Source organism: Lemur catta, chromosome 1 (assembly GCF_020740605.2).
Source record: "Lemur catta isolate mLemCat1 chromosome 1, mLemCat1.pri, whole genome shotgun sequence".
Lineage (NCBI taxonomy): Eukaryota > Metazoa > Chordata > Mammalia > Primates > Lemuridae > Lemur > Lemur catta.
In genome coordinates, this window is record NC_059128.1 from 81,401,267 (window position 1) to 81,411,895 (window position 10,629).

General features: G+C 40.8%; 1 protein-coding gene across 1 annotated transcript; it reads left to right on the forward strand.

Annotated features, from left to right (window-relative positions):
- The first annotated feature begins 388 nt into the window (after positions 1–388).
- DUT (deoxyuridine triphosphatase) lies at positions 389–10,418 on the forward strand. The gene is made up of 7 exons (XM_045528591.1): positions 389–662; positions 1,173–1,311; positions 2,183–2,274; positions 3,969–4,013; positions 9,440–9,514; positions 9,676–9,746; positions 10,314–10,418. Exons 1-7 carry the CDS (start codon positions 461–463, stop codon positions 10,368–10,370), a joined length of 681 nt encoding a protein of 226 aa, XP_045384547.1. The 5' UTR covers positions 389–460; the 3' UTR covers positions 10,371–10,418.
- The last annotated feature ends 211 nt before the right edge of the window (positions 10,419–10,629 follow it).

Consider the following 10,629-nt stretch of genomic DNA (forward strand, 5'->3'; position numbering starts at 1 on the left):
GTGCTGCATGGAAATCGAGCGCGCTGTCTTGCCCGCAGCCTAGACACTGGACGCAGCAGCAGCTGTCATCAGCCCCGTGATGTGGTGCCGTTGCTTTGGGAGCATCTGAGATCAGAACCCGAGGAGTCATGGCCGCAGGCGGTGCCGCCCCAGGTAGGTCAGCCCAGGTGCAGGGCCTGCCGGGCACTCTCGGAAAATGGCGGCCAGGGAAGACATGAAGGGGGAGGGCGGGAGGCAGAGGCACCCGGAGGCGGCGGCGAGACTCGGGACGCCAAACGCGCCGCGTTCCCTGGGGCCCAGGGCCGCGCTAGCCCCGGGCGGCCGGCGCACCGCCTCCCCGCGCCCCCGTCAGAAGGCAGCGTTACTGCTTCCGAGGTCATGTGCCCGGGCCACTCTTTAGGGTGCAGGCCTGGCGCGCGGCCGGAGGCGCTAGCGACAACCAGCCCGGATCTTGGGGGAAATGACACCTCTATGCCCTCGCCCGGCACTCTGCCACCATTTCCTTCCGTCTCTGCTCCGCTCGGTGTTTAAAAGCGCGCCAAGCGCCCGGCAGGGGGCCGAGGCCGCGGGACTCTCCGAGCCAGGCCCAAGCCTGGGCCCAGCCGCCCTGCTCCGGACGGTGTCCAGCGCCAGCCGCCACAGCCGAGCCTGCCGCGGAGCCAGTAAAGTCGGGACCCAGGCTGGAAGGGCGGGCTTTCTAAGGCGCGGGCATGCTACCCGTCGGTCGCCCGGCAGCGGCGGGCGCAAGGACCCCAGCCACCCGGAAGGACGCCCTCCGCCTTCAGGCGACGGGGGCTGTGGGAGGGCGCGCGACTCCTACGCGCTCGGGAGCGAGTCCATGCCGGTCCCCTGATGGGGGGGGCGACGGTGGCTTTCTATTGTGTGTGACCGAGGCCACCGAAGCTGCCCCCCTACGTTGGACCCGTGCGCTGAATTTGAAAGGTTTACTAAGGCTCAGGAGTTCCCAATCCCAAATCTGGTTTTCGGGAAGGGCTTCTAACCCCAAATTTGAAGCTCGCCTCCCTTCTCAGCCAGAACTATGGGCCCGTCCAGGAGTGGGGAGGAGCTGGCGGGAAATTCAGATCTTGGCGTGTTCCCTGCCTCAGGGTTCATCCTGGGCTCTCTGCTCTTTTCCATTCACTCTGCTCTCTCTGCCATGCCCTCCTCTGAAGAGACCGCGGCTGTTTCCCCCGGCAAGCGGGCCCGGCCCGCGGCGGAGGGCAGCATGCAGCTCCGCTTTGCCCGGCTCTCGGAGCACGCCACGGCCCCCACCCGGGGGTCCGCACGGGCAGCGGGCTACGACCTGTACAGGTGAGTGGGGACCCCCGGGCCTCCGCGCGCCTGGGGCGGTCGGCCCTGGCCAGGAGGCTGGGAAGGGCTGCCTTCTGCCTCCGCCGTCGCCATCCCCGCAAAGAAGGACCAATTCCTGAGCTGCAGAGCTCCAAGGCATGTTAGCTTTTATTTTCAGGCCATCTGCTGCCACAGGTAGAAACATTCACCGAGAAGATTACGGAAACAAACAAACTCTTTGTGTGTGTGTGTATATATATATATATATATATATAAAATATATATATATATATATATATATGTATAAGGTTTCTGTCCTTCTGTAGGTTTTCCCTAATCACATAGTGGATTGTTGTGAGAATAAGATCAGTAAATGTACGTAAGCCAGTTAGAACTGTGCCTGGCACATAGTAAGGACTTAAGCAGTGTTAGCTATTATTGGCTATTATTTGGCCTTTTTTTTTTTTTGGTTCTTTCTTCATTTTCCTCTTTTCATACTATGTTAGTGAAGCATACACCTTTTAAAAGTCTGACTTTCTGCCCCCTCATCCAATTTGTATCTCAATTTCCCAAAAAAGTTTTGTTCAGAGGCAAAGACATTCATTAACACAATGTCAACATCCCTTTCCTCCACCAAAAATATTCACAGATAATTATTTAAAGCGGTCATCATTTAAATAAGCTAAAAGAATCTACTTCTACTGTCATAAACTTTTTTAACGATGAATTGGAAATTCACCATAGCAAGATTGATTAAAGAAACCAAGGTTGCATGAGTTATTTTATGAAATATATTAATAAAACAATTCTGTATGCTTGATCACAAGGAAAGAAAATATAAAAACAATTGTATAAATAAATTCGGTTTTTTTTTTTTGAAATACCTTCTTAGTGCCTATGATTACACAATACCACCTATGGAGAAAGCTGTTGTGAAGACAGACATTCAGATAGCCCTTCCTTCTGGGTGTTATGGAAGAGTAGGTAAGTGATTTAAGAAACAGGTAACTATTTGTCAAGCTCTTCCTTTGTGGTATGTTCTTTCTTCTTAGTTTCATTTGGGGTAACAAGTGAAGGGATATTGCTTGGGCTGTGTCAAGTCAAGCAACCACCACGCCTGGAGGCAAATACAGCCATTTGAAACCCTTCATTTGCATATCTGCTTTAGCCTCCATCTCTTTTTGCCTATTTACTTCTGCTTCCTTACTGGAGCTTTTAGGCTCACACTGGCCCAGGATATTGTTCTCAGAACACCTCACTGTGAGAAAAACTGAAAACTTAGGTGATTTGTAACTGAAGCTTTTTCTAATGGTAACGCCAACTCCCCCTTCAAGGATTCGACTGCATATGAGGTCAGATTTCTTTGTGAAGACAATGATGAGAGTGGCTGATATTTGTTAAGTAAGACAGAGAGGCTTAGGATAATGGCACATGGCATTTTATATTATGAGAGGAAAACTTCTGACCCCTGTTAGTATTAGAGTATATCAACCCACTTAACTTTTTCTTTGGATATCCTCCCATGGGATTAGGGTAAAGGATACTCTTCAGTGTTCTAGAGAGAAATGCCTCATTGAGAGGAGCTAGGACAAAATAGAGTGCACTTCAGCAAGGTTGATTTTTCTGGAGCGAGTCAGTTGTCGCTAGAGAGAGTTCAAAACTTCTTTTCAAGAGCATAATACTTTTTGACTGATTTCAAAGTAAACATAAAGGGGCAAATGGAACTGTGACCACTTCTTCTGGGGAAGGAAGCTAGTCTAGTACTATCTTGATAGCCATGAGTGGGAGAACAGCTACTACTTCAGCCCTTAAAAGAAACAAGATGGGCTGTCTCCTCATCTCTTTTTGGCATCATTGACTGTGGTTTCAGAATTTTTGGTGAGGAGAAAGGGCAGGAGATGGATTGAAATAAAAGTCAAGGCAGGAAGAAGCAGCATTTATTGACAAAGTACCTGACTTAAGTTATTCTAAAATGACAAACTAGGAGTTAGGATCATTAGTGATAGGCCTGATGCTTACTTAAGTCACCAAATATAACATATAAAGTTAGCTTTTGGTTTTCATTTTTAGGATAAAAAGTATACTGGAATTGAATTTTCGAGGTTTGGTTTTAGGCATTTTACTTGACTGATGTTAGGCCTTTTATCTTATTTTGGTTCATGTGTTTCATGCAGGCACATCTTTTGGCATCTGAATCTTGAGTAGGAGGAGTCCCAAGTTCTAGGCTATGCTCTGCTACCTTTTGGTTAGGTTTGTTCCTCCCCCGTCTGCCTTCCTTCTTCCCATCTTGAAACCAAAGTCGACTCTTCTCTTTCTTCCCCTTTGTGGCCAAATTTCTTGAAGGAGCAGTCTATGCTTGTCCCCACTTGTTTACCTTTCAGTTCATTCCAGCAGTCCTTCTCCCACATCTACAACATCACAAATCAATCCTGAATTGACTGAATCATGTGGGAGTGCTTTAAGTTGGTTTTAAATTAAAACCTTTTTGAGTTGTTCTAAACTAGTCTTTCCAACTTTGGTAATCCAGTATGATAAAAAGGTTCTTTAATTCAGAACCATCTGCTAAAGTTAAGATGAAGATAATATAGGAGAAGAGAATAATATGCTTAAAGTGCATCAGTTATATCCAGTATTTCCCTTCCCCTTAAAATAACTAATGTCTCTTTTTTGATTTTCAGCTCCACGTTCTGGCTTGGCTGCAAAACATTTTATAGATGTAGGAGGTAATATGTTTACTTTTTAATTCTGTAAATGTTTGTAAGTATTTACTTTGTCTTGTTTTGAAAGTAATATTCAGGGGCCCAGGTGAGATGGCTCACACCTGTAATCCTAGTACTTTGGGAAGCCAAAACTGGAGGATAGCTTGAGGCCAAGAGTTTGAGACCAGCCTGGGCAATATACATAGCAAGACCCCATCTCTACAAAAATAAAAATATTGACCAGGTGTGGTGACCTGTGCCTGTATTCCTAGCTGCTCGGGAGGCTGAGCCAGGAGAATTGCTTGAGCCCAGGAATTCACAGTTATACTGAGCTATGATCAGGCCACTGCACTCCAGCCTGGGCAACAGAACGAGACCATGTCTTTAAAAAAACAAACAAAAAATTAAAAAAAAAAATTTTTGTCAAGAAAGTCCTCAGTGACACCTATTTTTCTTATAATGAAGCCTTGCTTATGTCTCCCAAAGTTAACAACTTCCTGACGTGGCCCTTTCATAAAGAAGCTTCAGTGTTCACTGCTGACCACCCTTGCTGTAGGATTTTTTTTTCATTGCCTAGTCATCTAGAAACATTTGCTGTAGGACTTCTAACCACCCCATCTTATAAGGAAAGTCTCACTTTCCTGCCATGGTTCCTTACTTAAGATCTCAGACTTGATGTCCTGACCCTTCTTTATCCCCACAATAGTAAGTGTTCCACTTAACGACATTTTGGTCCTCATGTAAGTAGGTATCTAGATTCTCCTCTTCCAACCATTTTTACAGAGCTACTTTATCAAGGCCTTTTAACAGATCAGGAAACTGGCTCAGAGATGAGCCCAGGTTCATACTTGTTAATACAAACAGAAGTCTCTATCCATGTGATTCCAACCCCTTTGTTCTTTCCACTGCAATTAAATCTGGAGATTACCCTGCACCATCTCCTTTACCAAGTAAACACTGTCCTAAGTTAGCTCACTGTTTTCTGCCACTGCAGGGGTTAAGCATGTTATAAGGCCTGGCTATCCCAGACAAAACTGCAGCCATTATTCAATTTTATTAACAGGATTTGTTCTGTAAAATTTGGATTCAGTCAAAAGGCCACACTCAAGGAAAGACCACATGTGGCCCCAAGGACGCAGGTTCTCCACACCTGGAAGGGCCTGGTGTCTCCCCCTGGTGTCACTAGGTGGTGCTATAGGGCAAGACAGGAGCCTGAAAGTTCACAGTTCTTAGGGACTCAAGGGGAGCTGAGTTGTATGTAAGCAGGGATTGACATCAACAGCCCACCGTGGGATGAGGATTCCGTGGGCTCAGTAAGTTACTCTTGATGTTTGAAAATGCTTTAACGAGGTCAGGTGTGGTCATTTGGGACTGTAACGTAAGGATATAAAAGATTGTATATATTTTTAAGGAAATTTCAAAAGGTTGTGAAAGGAATAAAGCTTTGGAATAACTACTGGGTTTAGGTCCCAGCTCTGTCACTGACTAGCTAGCTGTTACTTAACCTTTCTGAGGCTTAGTCTCCTCATCTGTACAATGGAAATTAGTGTGCCTGCCTCTGAGAGGCGGGAGGATTAAATGACAATGTATGTAAAGCATCTAATACAGTACTTGGCACATACTAGATTCTGTAAGTTATAATTTCTGTCCCCTAGGGACTTCACTGATTTTTTTTTTTTTTTCAATGTGGAAACTTTTTTTTTTTTTACTTTGTTACTAATTTTTGCTCTATTCAAAACAACCCTCTGGAAAAAAATTCATGTAAAAGAAATGGAAAGTTAGTTTGCCTGGTGGTTGGTATGGTGTTATTCATAAAATTACATTGTGGTGTGTTCTTGGATGCAGAGTATCTTAAACATGTCTGTTAGGCACAAGTTTATCATAGTTGGCAATGGTTTTTATTTCTGAAGACAGCTGTTAGAAATCCCAGGCTGTAAATAAGGGTCAAAGGGAAAAGTTGAGTATGCAGGATTCTGTTCAGAATTCACATCTGGTAGGTGTGGATAGTTTTCACTAAAAAAGGTTTCCAACAAATGACATGCCAAACTCTTGACACAGTAAAACTTTTGCCTGAAGTCAGTTAATCACTCTGCCAGTTCCAATGCTTGATTTTTCCAGTGATAACTTCAAGATACTTTCTGCTTTCTCATGAAGAGAAATATCCCTGGTGCTTATATCCCTTATGCAGAGAAGGAATATATTTTGGGTTTTTCTTGAGCGTCAAATGACAATTGGTTAAGTGAGTGAAATTCAAACTATTGAATTTTTTATACCATTGGCATTCATGCTAGAAAAAGTATTGAGGGCCTTTTTTTCTGCCATACATTTTAATTGACTTCAAATGACTTCATTTCTTTTAGTCAGTCAAAAGCTTTTCACATTTTTGTGCCCCAAGCATAAAATCTTGTTAGATCACCTGGCTCTGCAGAATTCAAGACACGTAACCATTTCAGTACTCCTAATGTGACTGCTGTACAGATATGTAGCAGAGGTCTTTACAAAAAGGGACTGTTTTTGTGTGTTAGAAGATACCATAAAGTCAAAAAACAAATAATTTGCAACTCATATGAAAAAGAACAGATAAGAAAAAAAATCATCAACAACGCAGAGATGATAATATGTAAATGTCAAGCAAACATATGGGAGGGAAAAAGTCCAGTCTCACTAATTGTCAGGGAAATCCAAAGTAAAGCAATGAGATAACATTTTTTTATCCATCATACTGCCCAGAATTTAAAAGATTACTGCCATCTGGTACTGGCAAGGATTTCGCAAATGGGCATTCTCAAGTATTGAATGGCTATACTTTTTTTGTGAAACTATCTAGCAGTAGCCTTTAAAATTGAAAATACACAGACCCTTTGACCCAGGAAAGTGGTTTTTGCAACCTATTTGATGAAAATAAAAAAGCACTAATGTACAAGGACATAATGCAAAGGCTGCTTTGTTTATTATAGCAAAATGTGAAAGCAACCTGAATGTCTGTTTTTATGTAAGAGAATAGTTACATAGAAATAATGGGTATTGTATTTCCATATCTTATATCCAAAAGGAGTAGCTAAGATTTATATATATATTAATCTCAAAGGGTATCTATGATATTTTAAGTGGAAAAGTAAAATATATTACCGTAACATTGGCTACCTCAAGGAGGGTAAAGGAACATTATTAGCTTTTACTTATATATATTTGCATTATTTGGATAGCTTTAAAATTTGATAAAGTAGGAACAGAAGAGTTCAGAAGTCAGTCAGTTCACATTATCTTTCTCTGACTTGTTCGAGATAGGTGGATTATTAACCTGTACCTCAAAATCTCCCAGCATGGAAATTCCGTAGCCTTCTGTGGTCATTTGTTCCAGCATGGAACAACATGCTGTGCTGAGGGTTTTCTTTGTTAAATCTAATTTAAATCATTCCTGCGGTCGAAATTTTCTCCAAATAGGTAATGTAGAAAACAGTTGGTCCCATCTTTATATCAATTTTTTTCATAAATATTAAGGTCTAAACTAATGGTCAGTTGGCAGTGGGGAAAGAAACCAGAGTTTAGTATTCTTTGAATTGGTCAAAGTTGTCCCTGTACAACTGGAAAAGAACTGTTTCTTTCAGTCCAGATGTGAGATGAACTGCCTTTGCTGCTTTTCAGCCCACTCTTAGACTTGCCCTTATCCTCACTGTTAAATATTGATTTATCTTTAATTCAAACGCCTAAAAGTATTGCATCAGAACCTTTTAAGACGTGCTTAAATTCAGATTCACTTGTCCCTAGTAATTTATTCATAAAGCACAAGGATTCGTTTAAAATTCTACTGTAATCTACTGGAAAAATCTAAAATGTTGTTTTTTCTGAGTATTTTTCCCCATGGAGGAACTAAGAGTTTGCCTTTTTTTCCTATATGAGAAAATTGGAGGCGTGTACTTAGGAATTATCCTTGTTCTTAAAAAAAAAACCTTCAACTAATTAGAAATACGGGCAGACAGCATTAGTACCCATTGAGCTAAACTCCTGATTATTTTTATTTCCTTTTTTTTTTCCCCTTCGTAAGGGTTTTTTTAGGGGATAGGGTGTTAAAAGAAGTAAGATGTAAAATGGAGCTACATTCCATTAGGTTCATGTGAATCCCGTTCAGCCTTTCACAAACGGGAAAGAATTAACATGTATAAAAGGAAATTGATGGGGAGGGTGGAAGGTGACTACTAATAGGTAGGAGATTCCTTTTGGGGGGTAACGAAAATGTGCTAAAAGCTAAAGTTGACTGGTGATGGTTGTACAATTCTTTTTTTTTTTTTTTTTTTTTTGAGACAGAGTCTTGTTCTGTCACCCTGGGTAGAGTGCAGTGGCCTCATCATAGCTCACTGCAACCTCAAACTCCTAGGTTCAAGCAATCCTCCTGCCTCAGCCTCCTGAGTGGCTGGGACAACAGGTGCATACCACCAAGGCCAGCTAATTTTTTCTCTTTTTAGTAGAGACAGGGTCTTGCTTTTGCTGAGGCTGGCCCTGAACTCCTGACCTCAAGCAGTCCTCCCACCTTGGCCTCCCAGAGTGTTAGGATTACAGGTGTGACCCAACGTGCCTGGCCCGTAATTCTAAATACTCTATAAAACATTGAATTGTATACTTTAAATGGGTGAATTATATGTGAATCATATGTCAATATAAAAAGAGAAAATGAGAAGACCTGGTGTACCTATATTATCTGTGCTTGTGTTTATGGAAACATTTTAAATTCTTGACTCAAAAATAAATGCTAGCAAATCTGGTAAATGTAGCTTTCTGGGCCTGGACAAGGACTTGGCTCAAGTCTGTCTTGTAAAGATCTGCCCCTTTGTTCATAATCTCAAAATAGGTACTAATTACACATATAAAAGTATATTCATTATTAAGCTTATGTGCTAATGTCTTCTGAGAAATCATGCTCTAAGAAAGGATGGTGGTTCAAATTAAATGGAGAGGAAGAATATGAACTAAAAGTTCAGCTTCATTTTATTACAAAAATGGAATGTTCAGGTATTTGTAAGACTACTGCTTAACAATGTTAGTGTTGACTGAATCCACTGCAGATCTTCAGGCTTTTTGACATTTTTATTTATCACTCAATCGTAAAGCCTTTAAAACCAAAGTCAAAATTTTCCCATAGTCTTTTTGGCAAGTGTGCAGTGAGTAGGTGGTAGTTTGGAGATGGCAATTGCTACTCCCAGCTTAAAGTAGGAAATGGTTACCATTTGGTAAGGGTGACAGGTTGGAAAATTAGGACCCATTTTCTAAGTTTTTATTTACATTTTAGTAATATTTCTTGGTTTTGAGGCTTTACATAGTGCTAGAGCAAGACTGACTTATTCAATTGCAGGGATAAAAATCTTAGAGCTATGTAAGAATGATTTTGAGAAAATCTTACTCCCCTAGGGTTCTGATAGCATAAATCAAGATAATATTATTTTTCTTTCCTCCAGCTGGTGTCATAGATGAAGATTATAGAGGAAATGTTGGTGTCGTACTGTTTAATTTTGGCAAAGAAAAGTTTGAAGGTATGTTAAATACATACGTTTGCATAAATGCAGTGAGTTATCTGAGTTATGTCTGTATAAGTAACATTGACTCTTCAGATTCTCATAGAATAAGACAGGGTATAGAGGATGCATCAATAAAATATCTGTAATAAATTGTCCTGTGTTTTTTTTCTTTGAAGTCAAAAAAGGTGATCGGATTGCACAGCTCATTTGTGAACGGATTTTTTATCCCGAAATAGAAGAAGTTCAAGTAAGTAATATAAAAGCTAAGTAAAGAGTGAGTGATATAACATCTTAAGACTTAAGTGAAGAAAAAAAATGTCATCTTGTCACGTGCAGTGGCTCATGCCTGTAGTCCCAGCTACTCAGGAGGCTGAGGCAGGAGGATCTGTTGAGGCCAGGAGTTCGAAACCAGCCTGGGCCACATAGTGAGAGCCTATCTCAAGGAAAAAAAAATCTAGTTTTGAGGATTATGCTCTCTGTAACTAAATAGTATATATGACTAGACTTATTTTAAGCAAAATTAAAATTTTAGTTTTGGAATTTCTTTAAAGGTTTTTCATGTAGATATTATGCAGCATTACTTCGGTTAATAAATTATTTAAATATACTACGGACTTCTAGTATTTCCTTAGATTTAAAAAAATTATCAAGTAATCTAATTAATGGAGCTTTATTAAAATTTAATTTTCTTATTGTTATCTCCCTTTTGAAAAAATGATATAGCAAGAATAAAAGTCTTATATTAGGAGCCGTAGAGACAAAACTGAAAGCCTCTAAAATTAACTACAAAGCTTACCACCTTTCTGTTTTTCAGGTTTTGGATGACACTGAAAGGGGTTCAGGAGGTTTTGGTTCCACTGGAAAGAATTAAAATTTATGCTGAGAATAGAAAATGAGAAATTGTACTTTTTTCTTAAAATTAAAGAGTTTTTGCTTAAAGTACTTTGGTGTTTTGCATTTTTATAAAAGTTAATAGCTTTACCTTCTATAAAAATATTTCATTTTCTTATGATCTGTTGGGATCACAAAGAGACTACTTTCTTATGTTTCTCTGCAATTGATGGTTGTATGGAAATCTGCTTTGTGGTGACCTAAATGCAGAGTGTATTTAATTCAACATATGATACCCC